We start from the raw sequence: 19,416 nt of genomic DNA on the forward strand, positions 1-19,416 counted from the left end.
CTTTGCCTTCAATATTTTAAAACCTTAGACAGTTCTAGAATCAAGCCATCATCTACCTTCCTAAAATATTCCTCTATTATACTTACTTTCACTTGCTGGAACTTTGAAATTTTAGTCTTTCTTCCACATGCCAACTCTTCAGACATCTGAAGATAGCAACTGTATAAGTACAAAAATTACAGACTGAACAAGTCTTGGATATTTCAACTATCCATTCTCTGCTTCATATTATAGTCTTCAGAGCCTCATGAATTGGCAGTGCTTAACTAGACCATGGTACCCAAAAGCAAACACTCCACATATTCTGAGCAAAATACAGTTATTTAGTCTGGATATTATGTAACTTCCCTGTTTTGTTTTCAATTACTTTGCAGAACAAAGTGACTATTGTTCTGAATTTGCTTTACAAATAAAACAAAACAAGCAGTTGCTTGTTGACTTTTTTATTCTTTGCCACGTTAGTTATCTAACAATAAAAACATACAAAGAAATGTATATAATAAAGATGAGCAAGTTCTGTAACTTAGAAAATGAAAACTCATGCTCATAGATACAAAAATTTCAATGACTAAGTTCCTTTTATATTATTTCAAATTCTCCCTCTAACCCATACTCATACCCTGATTTTTTAAAATAATCATGATCTACTTAATTATGATTATTAATCATTCTTGCTTTTTAAAGGAGCTTTACTATATATTTATATAGCCCTATAGTACATTTTTTAGTTTTATTTGGCCTTATTTGCCTAATCACTTTGTCCTTGTTTAATCTTTCAGTTTAAAAACTACACATTTTCTGTTTCACATATTTTAAAATGGCTTTTAAATGTATCCAAGAACAAATAAATATAATTAAAAAATCCAATTATATATTGATTGTGTAGTCTTAATGTACTCATGCCTCAGATATCTCTATAGAGCTGACTAGAAAATTTTCATCACATAAAACTCAGAATTTCAGAATCTCAAACTTAAAAAACTGAAAATAAAACATTAGACAAAGGCCTAAGAAGATGGAATCATTTCCCTATTTCACTAACAGAGTACTTGTCATCACTAAGCTATTTTCTGAGTCTCTGAACATTTATGAAAGAGCCTGGACATCCGCCTCAACCAATGTTAGTTAATACAGCAATTCCCTCGTTACAGCACAAACCACAAAAAGAAACAAGTGAGAAAAAGTAGAAAAGCCCTTTAAAAGTTTAATTTTTTATGTGTTTGTGTAAGCATGAGTATACACATGTGCCTGCACACATACAACAGGCCAAAAGAGGGTAATAGGTCCCTTAGAGCTGTTACAGGTATATGCTGGACATCAGGCTCATTATGTGGGTCCTGGAATCCCAACTCTGGTCCTCATGACTGCATAAATACTCTTAACCTCTGAGCCATCGCTCTGTCATTCAAACAGACATCAGAGAAGTTGGTTTTTTTTTTTTTAATGCTGGTATATAATTGAGAGAAGTGACAGACACCTACCTATATGTATTTGAGTACAAGAACTAAAAACACGTATACTAAGTAAATCACGCGTAAAACAAAAAAACAGAACAGGAAAACCTTTCCATACTTGTAATTCCCCTATGAACCAGAAGTACTTTACATATCATAAAAATCATATTTTTGCTTGGCTCTCCTCTTTCCCTTTAAATTTTAAGGAAAAGTGTAATTTTCCCATGTTCTGGCATCATTATTATGTTCATACATGGTACACCTAAATTTCATACAAAGGAATCCATCAAATTCTTTTACTCCTTGGGTGAGATCCTATTAAATTAATAGACATATGCAAATTTTCAGTGTCATACACAATTTCAAACTTGTCTACTAAAGGTTCACAATGGCTCACCTGAACCTTATGACTTCTGTGTTACTAAATTTTAATAAATTTTTAAGTACAGAATTGGTCCCTCTCCAGCCAAAAATTAAGGAAAGCAGAAGGGAAGGAAGCTATCCACATATATGACACACATCCTATCAATTTTATGACATTCTTTTTTTTTTATGGTTTGGGCTAGTAAACAAGCAGACATGAACATGCACTGCTGAAATAAAGTTAATATGAAAAAATAAATTAACAAACTCATGGTCTTAAAATAATCTGTAAGCAAAACAGGATTACCAAAAAAAAAAAAAAAGCTGTTAAGAGAAAAATATATAACACACTTAAAAATATGGTAAAGAACAATCAAAACATAAGACAGAAAAAGTAAAAATAACCATAGGCATCTCTTGTATTAAAAAAAAAAAGCTGAAGTTCTATATCCTGGGTTTACATTTTTTACTACTTCATGTTTGTTTGTGTTCTGACAAATAAAGCTTGACTGGAGTCAGAGGGCAGAGCCTAGCTACTAGTTAACCATTGACGTCTGGAGGTCTGTACAGAGAAGAGAGAGGAAGCGATAAGATGGGGCGGAGACAGGATCTCAGCCCCTTTGGTTGGAGGAACCAGAGAGGTAGGAAGCGACTGTAGCTGCTCCCCTGCTTCTCTGATCTTTCAGGTTTTTAACCTCGATATCTGGCTCCATGTTTTTATTGATAAGATTAATTAGAATAACGCTTTATCTGACGCCAAATGTGGGGCTCAAACCTACAATCCTGAGATAGTCACATGCTCTACCAACTGAGCTAGATGATACAGAATTGACATTGCTGTTTACTCAGTTATAAGAAATAATCAGAAATAAAAATCCATCCCTTATATATAAAACACATTATATCCCATTAGGGTCTACCAGGCCCTCTAGCACAAGGTAATGATGAAATTGTTCAACTATTGGTAGGAAATGTGCTAGAAGCCTAAAAAAAAGACACAATATCAATAGCAAGGGTTTGGAAAAAGATTTTTTTATCACTTGGCAACAAGCCAAGGAAAGTATAAGGAAATGTCCTACTTGTTCCTTGTATAATCAAACTCCACTACCTGCAGGAAGTAGCCCAAAGGGTACTCAAAGAAATGAAATTTGGCAAATGGATGTGTTTCATTTTGCAGTTTGGAAAATTAAAATATGTACACCACACCATAGATAAATATTCGGGATTTCAGTGGGCAATGACTTTGAGGTCTGAAAAGGCTGATTCTGTAATCACACGTTTGTTAGAAATTATGGCCATCATGGGGATACCTGTACAAATTAAGGCTAACAATGTTCCAGCATATGTCTCTAGTAAAATGAAACAGATTTTGCATGTTACAACACAAAACATATTACAGGTATACCACACAATCCTATAGGACAAGCAGTTATAGAGAGATCTAATCGAACTCTAAAACATATGTTTAATAAACAGAAAGGGTAATAAAGACCCTCAGAGAAAAGATTGCGTAATGCTTTATTAACTTTGAATATTCTAAATGCTAATGAGAAAGGAATGTCAACTACAGAAAGACATTAAGTAATAGAAAAAAAAAAAAGAACTACGGAATTAAATCAGCTTGTATACTTTAAGGTTGTTATGACCTCAGAACAGAAACCAGGGTATGTGTTACGTTGGGGAAGAGGTTTTGTTTTTGTTTCCACAGAAGAAAAGCTATGGATATCATTAAGATTGATAAAGATTAGATTTGAACAAGAGAGACCTCTTGATTAGAAGAGGTGATAGGTTATCAACCAATGTGACCATTTAATCTAAGCTAATTTATAAGACTAATAAATAATTTTCATTTGATCAGATATACCTTGCCACAAGGGAAATTCCTCAAAGCTGGGGTTGGGGCAGGGTTTTGTTTTTGTCTTTATAGGAGAATAAAGGAATCCAGCTAAGGAATCTGAAGACCACTGGACAAATGAGACATCTGAAGAAAAAGGATGAATTATCCAGAGAAAATGTGCCAAGAAAAAGAGTACATTGGCCAATTAGTATATCACATTTCCAACAGGATAAAATTTCATAAATCTTCCCAAATGTTTGTTTCCACAGTTCTTGTAGTCCCAGTTCAATTAACAATTAAAGGTGGCTTTGGAGTTGGAGTATAGCTCTCTCCTTCTCTAAACCCAAGCATGCTTGTTAAAAAGAAAATCCAAAAATCTCTGTATTGTGTCAGAAGAGCCACCTGATATAGGAAAATAAAAACCAAAATTAAGGGACTATTCTATTACCATTAATCTCATAATCCTTTGGTTTTGACTCTTTAACACTTTTCTTAAGGTATAAATATTATCTCAAATTTTCTAAAAATTTATATGTGTGTGTGTGTGTGTGTGTGTGTGTGTGTGTGTGTTTTAAACTTTTTGTCAAGATATTAATGGTCACATAGAATACTAACTAATTCTAGAAAAAGGTTTCATCTAGCTTCCTGTACATGATTTCTGGTTTGATTCTCTATCAGGTAACTAGGAATTAAGTTTTTGTACTCTGGATGTACCTAACAAATTATAGTCTTTTAACTTCTTTGAGATCTGCTGCATATGACATTTAAAATGTTTAAGTTTTCTGCAGTGAACCATGACCATGCCTAACAGTGACTTCTGAGGTCTCTAAAAGGAAGATGGGGCCCCACAACAATGATTCCACCAGGACTATGGTAATGCCACTAAGCTGACAAACATCACCCAAAGATTGGCTTTGGACTACAAACTACTCAGGACAATTTCAAGGTGGCTAGCTGAGATGTAATGATTTAGCTAGCTTTCCCAGGCAGGACTTGACAATTATCCCAATTTTTTTTACAGGATCCCCTACAGATGCCGTTGCCCCCAGACAGCAGGAAGTAATTTTAAGAACACAACACTCACATTCCCAAGAGGTGGGGTGGGCGGTTTTTGGTTGTTTAGTGGGTTATAGTTATTTGTCATCATTTAGGGGGGTTGGTTACAAGTTGTTATTGGTAATGATCAGGAAAAAAATCTGAAGGAAATTAGATTCAGGGATCTTGTTCTGAAAAGAAAAAGGGGGAATATAGAAATGATAGGATAAAAATGTAGATTATTGAATCTATTTTTAAACCAAAAAAGCAACTACTCATCTTAAATATTTTATGTTTATATTGATTTTTGTATATTGATGCAAATTTGAGGTTATTTCTGTTATACTGTATATATGTTTTTACTCTTAAGATACTTTTGTATACTGACACAAATGTAAGGTTATTTCTGTTATACTGTATATACGTTTTTTCTCTTAAGGTATTTTTGTATATTGATGCAAATGTAAGGTTATTTTTATTAGAACACACTGTAAATACATTTCTACTCTTGTTCAAGATATTATACCAATACAGCTCACTTAACAATGTAATATAAATTTCTAGTCCTTGAAAGTTATTATTATAAACTCTTTAGGACAATAAAGAAATTCAGGTTAATAGTCACCTATTACAATCAAACTTGTAGTCATGTTAGGTATGTTTTCAAGGTCAAACAGATTTATTTTAGATAGGTGGTCTTCAAGCACTTCAGAGACCTATAGAATATGACATTTAAGATATTTGTTTGGTTGGTTGTTTTTAATTTTATTTTAATGGTTTTTCAAGACAGGTTTTCTCTGTAAAACAGTCCCGATGGTCCTGGGAATCACTCTGTAGACTAGGCTGGCCTCAAACTCACAGAGATCCCCCCCGCCTCTGCCTCCTGAGTGCTGGGATTAAAGGCATGCGCTGCCACCACCCAGCTGATCTTCACACACTTCAGAGACCTACAGCATATGGAATTTAAGATATTTTAATAGCATAAGGTTCTTTTTCATGACAATGAGACATGTCTGCTCCTGACAGCAGCAATATACTTCAGAGAAGATGATGGGCATCAAAGGAACTCCACATGGAGTTTACTTTCTTTGTCGCAAAATTTAGCCACTAGGCAAGAAACTACCTTTGCCTCAACTGCTGACAGTATGCTGTCCAAATTGGATAAGCAGGACACAAAAGAAAGGACTGCCAATCCTTGCCAAGACAAGGTGGGACAGTCCTTTAAAAATCCTACTTCACAGAAAAATCTGCCAGATATTCTAGGCCTGCAGGCCAAAGATGGCTGCCTCAAAGTTACAGAGGAATCTTGGGTGACTGTCCAGGCAGCCATTTCTGTCATTTCTTAATTTTAGCAGTTGTTTGCCCTGCACTTCCTGCTTAATTGGGTAATATTATATCCTTCTCAGGTCTCTGATGGAGTTGAAGACTAGATAGTTATAGTTTTCCTTGTTAACAAATTCAGAAAAGAAACTCACAAAGGAGGTGTAAAGTGTATAAGTTTGAGAGACATAAAAAGATAGTTTTGGGTTGGTAATGCAAGTTAGGATAGAAAGTGAATTAGGTAAAACACTTTGGACTCACCAAGATAGGATAGATAATGGAGTATTTTCTCCTAATTTGTCAAATGCTAATGGACTAGACATTGTTAATGCAATTATTCCCTGTATATATTTGTATATAGTTATTATACTTATTTATATACCTTTTCTATGTTAGTTAAAACCTTAGCATTTTATTAGACAAAAAGGGGGAAATGTGTGACATTTTGTGTTCTGACAAATAAAACTTGCTAGTCAGAAGGTGGAGCTGGCCACTAGTTAACCATAGAGGTCTGGAGGTCTGTACAGAGAGGAGACAGGAAATGATAAGGCATGGCAGAGACAGCATCTCAGCCATTTTGGTTAGAGGAACAAGAGAGGTAGGAAGCAACTGTGGCTGTTTCTCTGATCTTTCAGGTTTTTACTAAGATATCTGACTCCTGGCTTTTAATGATAAGATTAATTAGATTTGTGCTTCAACCAGTTATTTATTTTTAAAATGTTATCTGCTTTTATTTTCTGTAAGTGTTGACCTTCACAGTCTGTGTGCTAGATGCAAGCCTATTGCCTATACAGTGCAGGAGGGCTAGCTGTTTTCTCCTGGGACTGGAGCTGCAGATGGCTGAGCTTCCACATGGAAAACAAACCCAGTTCCTCTGTAAGACCAGCTCTCATAAGAGAGCACTCAAGCCCCAAGTTACATTATTTTAAACACACAACAAAAGGCTGGTTTAATAAACAATTACCAAATTTTCAGGCAATACAACTACAATCAGCTAATGTTTTGCAATGATTGTGTACCTACACACTTTTTTTCTGGGAAGAAGGGCATTGTGCAGCAGACAACGATACTAACAATGAAGGCTACAACTAAGCTATACACCTAGTCCCAGTCTAATATGATTTTTTAAGATTTTAATTTTTAAAATTATGTGTGTATGTGTGGATCTGTGCATATGAGCGCAGTGCCCTTGGAAGTCAGAAGGTGATGAAGGATCTCCAGAGTTGCTGTGAGCCACCTGATATGGGTTCTGAGGATAAAAGCCTGGGAGTCCTCTGGAAGAGCAGCAAGCACACTTTACTGCTGAGCCATCATTCCTGCCCCTGTCCTATAGACTTGTTAGCCTAAATTATAAACAAAATTATAACACAAGTCATTATATTATCAGTGTGGTATAAATGCTAGGACTACTGGATCAAATCAATACATAATGGGTTATGTTTAGTTATCCAACAATTCATTTCCTTAAAATATGATCTAATGCCTAAATAAAAATAAAATTGCAGGTATTATAGTTCAAGTATAACTTTCTAGGAGACAAATGGGGCCACATGTAATTAATACAAGTCTACCCAATAATAACCACTTTAAAGAGCAAAAACACCCAAGTAGTTACTAATATTCTCGTTTCTGAAAACTTCTGATTGAGATGACTAAGGTTTGAAACAACTGTACTTCCTTTTTTAAGCTTACAGACAATCTACTATTCTTGAGGTAACATGCTACCAGAGACTAGACAGAGGACACCTCTACAAGAAAGGTTAAGTTCTAGGATTGATGCTATATTAGATACTAGCTACTAAGAGTTTATCTGATTTTAAGAAAATATCTATAAGCAAAGGTATATGAAATAATTTTAGAATATTAGAAGCACAAAATGGATGAACATAGTAACAAACACCCATAAGCCCAGCATTTGGGGGTGGAGGCAAAAGGACCAGACATTTAAGGCCTGCCTCAAATAAATAGCAAGTTTGGAGTCAGCCTGGGATTATGAGACCTTGCCTCAACAAGAAGAAAAAAAGAATAACGAAATAAATTCTTGTAAGTAAAAATCCTTACTGTGAACATCTGTCTCTAGTCACTAGTTCATTCGCTACACTACAGTACCTCTGCATAAACTGTTGTTGCAGATTAAATACTAATTAACCAAAAATAAAAGAAAGAAAGGCTGAAGAAAACTATCTTCTATGTTTCATACTAGTATCCCAGACTCAAAAACCAAAAAGAAAACAGGAGCTTAAAATAAAAACACAAAAAATTCCTTTTACAGCTACATTAAATCATGTATTTAGGCGACACCATGTGGCAGAACTATGAATTGCTACTAACATCCACCATGTGTTATAATATACTTGAATATTTAATATGAGGGGAAAATTTAAAACCATTGTTTAAAATATGAGTTAAATGACCAAATTAGAAAATCAATTATCGATATAAAAATAGCTACTAATGAATATATTAAAGAATGAATTTTAGAAATATATTAGAAAAAGATATGGGAGGTACAGAAGTTCTTGTACACACAAGAATGTTAAACTTAAACACACAGGATTTTTCCTTTAAAAGGCAGATGCACAACTTGTTATCTATCCCAAAGACTGGTACTGGTCATGTTTTACAGTCTGGTGACACTGGCACTATCTATGTGGCCTGCAACCTCTCCCAGATCCTTATTGTGAGCTTTTCCAATCTATAGAACTTTTCTTTTTGGAAGGTGTCACATGTAGTTAATTTATAGAACCCATCTTTATGGAAGATATCACACATACTTCATAAAGAGTTTCAATGTAGTCACATCTTAAGCTTTATTGTGCACACAGGATTGAGTGAATTATCACCAGGAAATTTTTCACGAAACTCTCCTGTGTTTAAATGTGCCTTAAAAACAAACAAACAAATAAACAAACAAACAAACAACTACTTGGGGTCAGACTCCCAAAGTCTGAACCAATGCACACTACCTAGTCATGTTGAACATTTCTTGCCTCCTATGGATTATTAATCTGATGGCCATGATGGTTGCAGAGAGCCCAACACACAAAGATACTAAGAAATTATACCATAAAGGATCAAGCTAATTTAATTTATAAGCAAAATTATAGGGATTATTAACTTTAAGCTACAGTTATTAACTTTAAGCAGTTAATAAATATAACTATGGAACAAATATTGGCCTAATATACTTTAACACATATCAGTAGTTTTACAGATCCTGTTACAAAAATGTTTCTGAACTTCTAAATGTTTTATGGAATTTACAATCTTGGTTTGACTATAATTTACAGGAAAATTCAGAAAATAAAATAACCAAAAGGATGTGCCATCACAAAGGAGCTGGATGACTGACTCTTTTACTTTTCCAAACTGTTGTTCAGCTATGAAAAATATATAAATCGCAGCATACAGGAGGCAGAGGCAGGCAGATTTCTGAGTCCGGGGCCATCCTGATCTACACAGTGTGTTCCAGGACAGTCAGAGTTACACAGGTGAGACCCTTTCTAAAAAAAATGTATATATATACACACACACATACATAAGCTTTGAATTATATAAAGAAATAGTATGCTGATAAAGGGTAATTCTTAGAAAAGAAGCTCCTGATTTGATATTATCAGAACCCAAATATGTATGTTGGCAGATATATGCAAAAGTAATAATTTTAGTTGTACCCATACTTGAACATGCCCTTTAATAATTTAAACAAAACTATAAATTTGTGAGATAAAAAGAATCCTCAGAAACCAGGTGTGGTGACTCCATTAATCTCAACACTCAAGAAGGAGAGACAGGAGTATCTCTTTTGAGTTCAAGACCAACCTGGTCTATAACATAGGCTAGCCAGAGCTACAGAGTGAGACAACATCTCAAAAAAAAAAAATTCCTAGAACCCATCAAATTACCCTGACATTTCAGGGGTGAAGGTACTGAAGTCTAAAGCCTAAATGACTCATATCCCATTTACATTCCCAGTGTTGATGCTTAAACAGTACAGTACGGTACTTGTGCTTTCATTTTAGCCCACCTTTAAGCCGCTTCATTCACATTCAATGCATAGTATTTGTGGCCCATTAATTAAAATAAATGCTATCAAGATGAGAATTATGATGAATATGAGGTCATCAAATAATCTTAAAGTAAAAGGAAATTCCAATTGGAATATATAAATACATTCCAAAAGAACTAATCCCTCCTTCAAGGGTTAAAGACACATAGTTGAGTTAATGGAATTTTGGTCTTATCATTTGGTCATGTGAAAGTGAATTGTGTAAAAATGTTAAAACTGAAAATGTTAAAACTGATGGCTACTTCTCATTTAGGTGAATTTTAAAACAAACTCAAATTTTCTATTCTTTAAGTATCAGCCTGAGGTAGTATGGAAGATCTCTACTTAAATCTAGAAGGAATACATTCTGAAAGTATTTTCTTCTATTTATAATGAAAAGTTCCATTGTAACATAACCGATATTTCATATTTAGCTTAAATATCTATTAAAATTATTTTAATAAAAAACTAAAGTTTTATATTTCAAAATACTTTATTGACAAATTGTCTAAATCTAAAATCCTGCTTATGTTTTATAATTTGCCCATCAATCTGGAAATAACAGCTCATGAGAAAAAAAGCATCAATCATCTTTCAGATAAAAACTCACTTTTTTCCCTCAGCATCTAACTAAAGTTGTGTGACATAGAGAAATCAAAACCTAATTTACATGTGAAGATAGAAAATAAAATATTTACAAAGTTCCATTGAACAATTAGAAAAAATAAAAAACCCTACATGTCATTTCAAATCAAATCAAAGATACAATACTTCTCAGTTGCAGATTAAATACTGAGAAAAAGTGGCAGTAGAAACATGAACGCTGACACATAAAATGTTTCTACAAACTAGAATTATCTGGAAAAATTACTTGCTCAGAGGAAAAGCAAGTATAGCCAAGAAAATCATACTGTGATTATTTTTAAAACAGAAAGATGAATGAAAGAAAGCTCAATTAACTAATGCCACATCTCAATTTCTTTAATTCTTCTTAAAAACTGCCAGAAATCATTAAATCAAACCTTACCAGAGTTATCTGCTATTAACCCACCACTATGCTACTTTTCTAAAAAATGCCTGTTCATCTGGAGGCTTCTTGCACTGCCCAGAAACAAGTCAGGGGGGCAGAAGCTGCACCCTTCCCTTTATCCCCAAACAGCATATGCACAGAATTGATGCATCTATCTTCTTACTGCACTCTGACCTCTCAAGGAAAGAAACAAACAATGCTCTGTTTATCTTTAACTCCCAAATGCTTGAAAAAGTATACTCGGTACATAGGAGACCTTCAAGAGGCCTGTTCTTGAATGTAAACTGTATTGGTCATGGAAAAATACAAAACAAAACAAACAAACAAAAAAAAACAGCATACAAACCAGATGAAATAACTTCAAACAGAAAAACTAAACAATGTTCAATTAACTAATGCCACGTCTTTTCAATTTCAATTTTTAAAATATGCCAGAAATCACCAAAGCAAACTTTCCCAGAGCTCCCTGAAATGACATAGCTACTTTCCAGCAGAGAATCTCATCCCTGTTTTTTAAAACATCAAGTGGTCATACAACCCGCCATGGTTATCAGTGAACATCACACAGGGAAATAGGAAAGGTGCACCATGCTTGGGGTGATCTGGTAATACATTACTTGATGAGCTCATTAATACTAACACAGAAGAAGACTATCTCTCTCCTTCATTGACTTATTTTCCAGCAATTTTTTTTTTTTAAAAAGCAGTCATCTACAAAAGCAATGGCAATACTGACAGGACCAGGTTCAAAAGAAGTGATACTCAATAATCTCAAATGTCTCCACTGACCAAACATTAAGTAAGTATAGAACTTGTTATCCTAACACACACACATCTGCATCTGACCCATTAAATTAACTGATTTCAAGGCCAGTTTAAGTTAATAGGGCAAGATCCTGTCTCAGAAACCTGGATACATGAATAGGTAAACTCACTGAATAGATCCTACTTATATTACATGAAATAAAATGATAATACTTTTAGTTTTAAAAATAAGTATTGTATTTCTAAAAATAAGTAAATGAATGCATTACTGCTTATTCCATTGGATGACTGAGATGAGGAAGGTCATTCTGATGAAGATAGAGACAGGCTCTAATTATGAAGTGAAAATCTGGTTATATTAGAGATTAACCCTTAACCTCCCCTTTGGCCTTATTCTACCACAGGCATTTTTAACAGAAGAGAACTTGCTTTAGAAGGGACAAAATCTATACATTTTTAACCACTGTAAGGTTCTTCAGATCAAGAGTCACTTGAAGTGAATAGATGGTTTCTAATACTAATTCATGTATCTACTAAAGGACTATATTTTTCACTTGAAACAAATATGGCCATTTAAACACATAAAATCTTTTAGTTTCCATTCAAGTTTTCAAATTTGAAAAATGGGGACAGCAAATACAAGGTATCACATACAAGATTGTCAAAGCTCACCAGGTCAGACTGGGTTTAGCTTGGTGGTAAATATCTGGCTGAGCAATGTCATTAAAAAAAAACACCAAGGTAAAACTGGATAATGATGACTGAAAAAAAAGCACTAAATTGTCAGGGTTTAAAGGAGTATTAAAGCAAATTGTAAAAAAAATTACTATATACGAAGAAAATATCTTTAAGCAACTCACACTATCTGTAAAATTATATTTCTGAAATGCTTTTTAAAAATAGAACCAAAAGATGTATTAATATATTAAAAAAAAAACTCTATTTGAAGCCTCTTAAGAATCAGTAACAATCTCTCAAACCCTCAAGAAAAAAATCAGTGCTAGGTAGACTGAGAAGACTATGAAAGCACATGTCACCTCACTAACACCTCTCTAGGACACATCACTGCCGCCAACTAACCCCAAGTCTGAACCATGGCATAAAATACTTCACATTTTACCGAAGGGAAAGCTGTGCTGGAAAGGAAGGAAGGCATCAGCCCTGTAAGATCTGCCATTGAGGACCCAACATTACTGAAGGAAAGGTCAAGCCAGAACACTTAACTGCCACATGGTACACAGCACCGCCTGTCCACACACATTTCCTGACCCTGCTTTAAGATCTTTAATAAAGGCCTCACATATGCTTTCTGACCAAGGCTTTCTAGATTCCTGGTCAAGATTTTCCACTTCCTTTCTCTCTTGTTCTTCACTTGTGTAAATATTTTCAACAGCTTCCATTTAGACTTTAGTCAAGCACAATAAGCATTGCTGTATTGCATTTCTGACTTAGCTTCAGACCTGGTTACTGTGCCCTAATAGGCTCCAGTGTTTACCATAATTTAGTCTGAGGATTTAATACAGGGACATGCACCTGCTAAGGCTACATCTCTGCCCAATTTCTTTTAATAGTTATACACTAATCAAATTCTATTAATTCTTCTCCCTATTGGTAACAGAAACAAGAAAAATGCATAAAAACAAATCTTTCTGTATTTTTAAATTAAAAGTTCTGATACAAGAATGATAAAAATCCAAAATAAGTGATTTAAGCCATTTGTATACATACTCTAGCAGATATCTAATCTGTGGCATGTGGAAAGCATACACCTCAGTGTTGCTACGAATATAGCCAAACACAAAACTATATACTTACTCTAAACATTGAGATTTGTTTTGCAATTTTTAACCTCAACTATGCAGCTGTCAAGTGTGAAGTTTGTATATGACAATACTGTGTCACAATGTGACATGTTGGACACATCTGCCCAAGTGCTGGCTAATTTTATGTCAACTTGATACAGGCTAGACTCATTATAGAAGAGGAGACTCACAGTTGAGAAAGTGTCCCACCAAACTGGCCTGTGGGAAAGCCTGTGGTGCATTTTCTCCAATGACTGATGTTCGAGGGCCCAGCTCACTGTGAATGGTACCACACCTGGGCTGGTAGTCCTAGGTACTATAAGAAAGCTGACTGAGCAAGTCATTGGGACAGAGCCAGTAACAGTATTCCTTCACGTCCTCTTGCCTCCAGGTTCCTGCTTGAGTTCCTGCATTGACTTCCTTCAATAAACTGTGGTATGGAAGAGCAATCCATATAAACCTTTTCCTCTCCAAGGTCGCTTTGGCCTTAGTATTTTATCTGAGCAACAGAAACCAAAACTAAGACACACAGCTAATTTTATCCCTAAACAAAACAAATTAGGAATCCTCTATCTTTTCTTTGATCAGTAATAGTGAACTGTAGCCCTAGAGTGAATTTCAAAGCCTCCCAGAGGGGAGCCAAAGGCTAATGAAGGGCTTCTGACTTCATGGTGGCAACTCGATGGAAAAAACTGCTTCCATAGAGTACACTATAAACATAATACAAATAAGGACAACCCCAGAGTTACAATGTCTTTTTTTTTTAGACTATCAGGCAAGCATACTTTATATATCCTAATTCTTTTTTTTTTTTTTTGGTTTTTCGAGACAGGGTTTCTCTGTGTAGCTTTGCGCCTTTCCTGGGACTCACTTGGTAGCCCAGGCTGGCCTCGAACTCACAGAGATCCGCCTGGCTCTGCCTCCCGAGTGCTGGGATTAAAGGCGTGCGCCACCACCGCCCGGCTATATCCTAATTCTTAACCATCCCTCCAACATTTAAGAAAATGGAGTTCCTTCAAAATATGAAATTTGAAAAGAGAATTGTCATCAACATCTCTTAATGATGCTTTTTGCCTTTCATGAGTCATAATGACAAATTTCCAGATTGGTGAGCATAAAGCCATGTCTACACATGACCCACATGAAACATCTGTGATTTTTATGAATCTCTAACCTTTTCTACCAAAAATTCATTGTGTAGACTTCACCAAAGATGCAAGGACAGAATTAAAAATTGGTTGATATAGCAAATTCTGTAACATTCATCAAAATTTTTTATCAAATGAGCAATAGTCATTAAGAAACAATAAAGTAATGAAATGGGGCCTAAATTCTATAACCAAAGCTCATCTTTCCTCCCACTAAGTAGTACTTGAAAAGTAAAATGTAGGAAAATTATACAGGAGCCAAGTCTCAGGAAAATTAATCATGAGTTTTGAACTTGTGGTTCTCCTGCTCTGGTCTCAGAGAACTGAGAAAAAAATGTAAAGACTCATTACTAATGTTCAGAGTTCAAATCAACAACTGTATAGTCTACCACAGCATTCTCTAATGTCAACACATCAAGCACTTCCAGACTTACCCAAATGAAGCAGCGTGAACTGAGCTGCCAGTTCCTTTGCATCTTCCAGTGTAGTGCAGAGTTTATCTGGCATGAAGTAACTCTGGGATCCATTTGCAATCGCAGGAATAACTATCTTATACACCAAGAGTACTTTTCCATCTTGACTAGTTGTTGAATATAAGTAATATTCTGGTGGTGCCCAATTATTTTTGTTGCAGTAATAATCCAAATGCATTACTGCAGAATTAAAATGATTGGATTTTAAAGAATACATGCTAATTGGGGTAAGCTTTGTTCCAGGAAAAAAAGGATAAGTACATCTTTCAATTTCAGGAGGGCTTGGACTATGCTGACCATTGAGACGAGTAGGAAGAGCTGGTGGCTTGCCTAGAGATTTGGAGTGACTTTCTTCTTTGTTAGCATATACAAGTAGGTTTTCAGAATTTGGACTGATCTGGCCATTAAGATGCTGTCGCCAAGTATTTTCTTTATTCACTGGCTTTGCCAGTGTTACCTCAATACTGGCTCCATCAATGCATTTTCCATTCATAACAGACATAGCGGCCACTGCATCTTCTCGGTTGAAAAAGTGAACAAATGCATAATCTCTAAGTTTCTTTACTCGTTCCACTGCCCCAGGCTTGAATTTATTGAATTCTGCTTTAATTGTTTCCTCTGTAGTTGAGATCATTAGATTTCTTACATAGAGGACTTTAACCCTCTGCATGGTTTCCTCATCAACTTCTTTCTCAGGATCAGCCCAATCTACCTGAATAGTGTGGCCCCAGAGTTGAAACGTTCCTGAAAAAAAATGCACAAATTGATGTGAAATTAACTAAAGCAAAGAATATAAGTTTAAAGTGCTATATAAAATAATTTCTCAAAGCAAGTATCAATATATCTGATTAGCCACTTTTGCCTACTCACACCAAAGTTTCGACTAAAGAAACCTAATCAGAACTTGTGATAAAATTTAAGAGTTAGTAAAACAAATAAGACTTTAAAGACTGATTATTGTTAGAATTAAATAATGCATTCTGGATTTTTATTAAACATAATTAACAAAGTTAAAGTTACGTACACATTAAAGTATCAGTTAAAGTACATACACAGTAACTAGCAAATGTGACTCATTTTGTAGAAATAATTTCTTGTACCTTGCAGTCATTTAATTTACTTCCTCATTAGGACAATTCTTTATTCCTCTTCAAGTGGCACTACATATCTCACTAATAGTGGTCTAGCATTCACTGTTGTTTTCCGTATTTATAGTGGGGTTAGTATGTAAGGTAGCCTTTGAAAGGACATCTTACCTGGAATCAACTTCCTCCTGGCCATTGCAGCAGCCCTGTGGGACTCATACTCAACGAAGGCAAAGCCACGGTTCTTGGTCTTGTCAGTTGCACTGGGATAAACAATCACATCCACAACACCTTCTGTAACTTTCTTCATCTCATCCAAAATCTCTTCCTTTTTCTTTTCTTTGGGAATTGCTCCAATAAATAATCTGCAGTTATCCAAGCTGACACACACACCAATAAACTTCCCTGGTCGAATCTCATAATTGTTAAGAATCCGGATGGCTAATTGGGCTTCTTCTTTAGTAGTGTACATCACAAAAGCATAACCTCTATTTTCACCACTAAATTCCATCATCAGTCGAAATTCATATATCTTCCCAGCTCTTTCAAATACAGGAACCAATTCATCTTCATACATATCACGAGGTATTTTTCCAACAAAAACTTCACAGCCTCGAGGGGGAGGTGGACCTTCCCAACCTTAACAAAAAAAAAAAAGAAGATAAGCACAACTAATAATTAATTTTAAAAATCTATGTTCATACCTGAATAATTTACTCACTCAACAAACTGGCTATCAGCCACCTAAATTGCAAGCAGTATTCTAAGTTTTGGGGATACAAAAAGTAAAGTTCCTTTCTTGTGAAACTTATTTTAACAAAACTCTAGGAGACAATGCATAAATGATAAAACACTGTGAGGAAAATATAGCCACGTAGGAGGTGTTCCCATTAATAAAATAGATAGATCTCTGAGCACAAAGTCTATGCAATGACCTGAATGAAGCTAAGGGAGTTAAGTACAAGGATTATCTGGGCGAGGAGAAACAAAAGAAAACTAGACTACGAACGCCTTCTTGCCTGAAGTGTACTAGATAGAGGAGAGCAGTAGCAAATGATGCAGCACCTGAGCAGACCAGAAGCCACAATTTTATGTACTCAGCTGGAGATCCTGAGCAAAGAAATGCATACTTAGAATGGTAAGACACCAGGCCTATTTGAGTCTGGTTATATACGTACTATGCCTCTACTCACTGCTCTTTCAAATTCCTCCCTAAATGACTTGTCTTTAATCCCTTGAGTATACTTTTCTCTGATGCCCTGAATCCTGACTTATTTCTCAATCCAAACCATGTTATTTCTCAGTCACTTTTTAAACCAGAGCAAGATTTTAAAAGTACATAATCTCTCTCAAAATCACAGCTGAGACTGGTTAGAATGTCTGTGAGGATACATGCCTCATCTAAATGACTGTGTTAAAGATTTAATTTAAACACCTATAAGCAAACCCTCACCTGGAGGAGGACCACCAAATTTCCTTTGCCCATTTTCTTGAACCATGTTGTAGCCAGTCTTTTCCATCAGCGCCAGCAATGCGGCTTCATTCTGAGTGCCAGTGCGTACTTTACCGCATCCATTTGTTCCGTCGGTGTTCTCTTCATTCATGGCTAAAATTCCTAAAACAAAGTCAAATAACTGTAAGCCCAGAGCAGAGCTCCAGGATTCTGGGGAGTATTTCTTTGGATTGCATGAAGCCAAGGACAACATGGCTGAAAGGTATGGTGACTAACCTTCACTACTCTCCTTTAGGGTCTGCCCCAAAGCTCTTTCCTGTAGTAAAAACTGGAAAACAGTTTTTCAAGTTACTTATCAATTAAGCAGTACCTTTAGATAATCTAAGTGGGAGAAAGGGAGCCAAAGAAAAGAGGAATAAAGAAAAAATGAGAAATCAGAAGTGAGAGATAAAAAGAAAGCATTATAGTAGTAAAATATACTTCCATCAATGAATTCACGATCACTGCCAATCTACTCGGCCAGAGTTTTAAATCATTTTGTCATATAGGCCAGCTGAATTTTTTCTATGAGTACAAATATCACACTTGTCAGATACCCGTGACCTGATGCCAATATTGTTCACTTTCTCAGAAATCTTTAAGAGTTTCAAGTTTCCCTGAAATGAAGCCTTCAAATCACCCATTTGAATCTATTAGAAGTTACCAGAGATAAACGGTAATAAAAATACATAATCACAGGTCATCTGAGAAGAAACAGGACCTAATGTGATAAGCAATTAGCATCATCTTAGGACACTTTTATTAGTTGGGTGGATAGGAATTAAAGCAAAAGAGCCACAGCATTTCTTCAGCATCCTATATAAAAATGTATACATGTGTATGTTTTCACGTGTGGAAGGGAACATGTTTATGCACATATGTGCACATGGCCAACGATCAACCTTGGGTGTGATTCCTCTGGTGCTGGATCACAAGTACATGCCACAATCACAAGTACATGCCCCTATGTCCAGTTTTTTGTTTGCAGGTACTTTTCCAACTGAGTTATCTCCCTATCTCTGTATTTTAATTTTTACAATTAACTTAATTACCACATTTGCATTTCCTAATGATCAACAATGTGGTTTTATCTCTCACATACTTAGTATTATAAATAATTACAAAAATTTTAAATTCATATTATGGAGAATGGATTGTGAAACTATTTTGGCTGCAAATATGATCTTCCTAATTACAAAATGGAAACCAGGCTTCTATGGTATAGCATTGTTAGAATTATATTTTGGTCATAGTCATACCACCCCGAACATGTCCAATCTCATGTCATCTTAGAAGCTAAGCAGAGTTGTGTCTGGTTAGTACTTAAAATGGGAGAAGTAAAATTTTAAGCCAGTGCACCTCCATTTTAACCTTTCTACCTATACAACGTTGACAACTTCATTTCTTTATACGTTATTCATTTAAACAGACATATCAATGTAAGTTCTCACAAGACTCCTATTTTTTAAAATTGACTAACACAGTATATGTTAAAAGGGCTACTAAAAATTTCCATAAAGATCAAATAAGTGCCTTGATAAATACTAGAATGACAGTTCATTTT

General features: G+C 35.2%; 1 protein-coding gene across 6 annotated transcripts in view; it reads right to left on the reverse strand.

The window, feature by feature from the left end:
* Rbm46 (RNA binding motif protein 46) overlaps window positions 1–19,416 on the reverse strand; it is a 48,823-nt gene that overhangs the window by 18,705 nt on the left and 10,702 nt on the right. For 5 of the 6 annotated variants that reach the window (XM_052731152.1, XM_052731153.1, XM_052731150.1 and 2 more), the window contains exons 2-4: window positions 17,814–17,975; window positions 16,532–16,999; window positions 15,237–16,019 (exon numbers count right to left, since the gene is read on the reverse strand). In XM_052731152.1, coding sequence (XP_052587112.1) covers window positions 15,237–16,019; window positions 16,532–16,999; window positions 17,814–17,964 — 1,402 coding nt within the window. In that variant the 5' untranslated portion in view covers window positions 17,965–17,975. Of the gene's footprint in view, window positions 1–15,236; window positions 16,020–16,531; window positions 17,000–17,813; window positions 17,976–18,089; window positions 18,142–19,416 lie in introns of all 6 variants that reach the window. The other variant, XM_052731151.1, reaches the window with a different exon arrangement.

Source organism: Peromyscus californicus, unplaced genomic scaffold (assembly GCF_007827085.1).
Source record: "Peromyscus californicus insignis strain IS unplaced genomic scaffold, ASM782708v3 Scaffold_9__1_contigs__length_137607984, whole genome shotgun sequence".
NCBI classification, from domain to species: domain Eukaryota; kingdom Metazoa; phylum Chordata; class Mammalia; order Rodentia; family Cricetidae; genus Peromyscus; species Peromyscus californicus.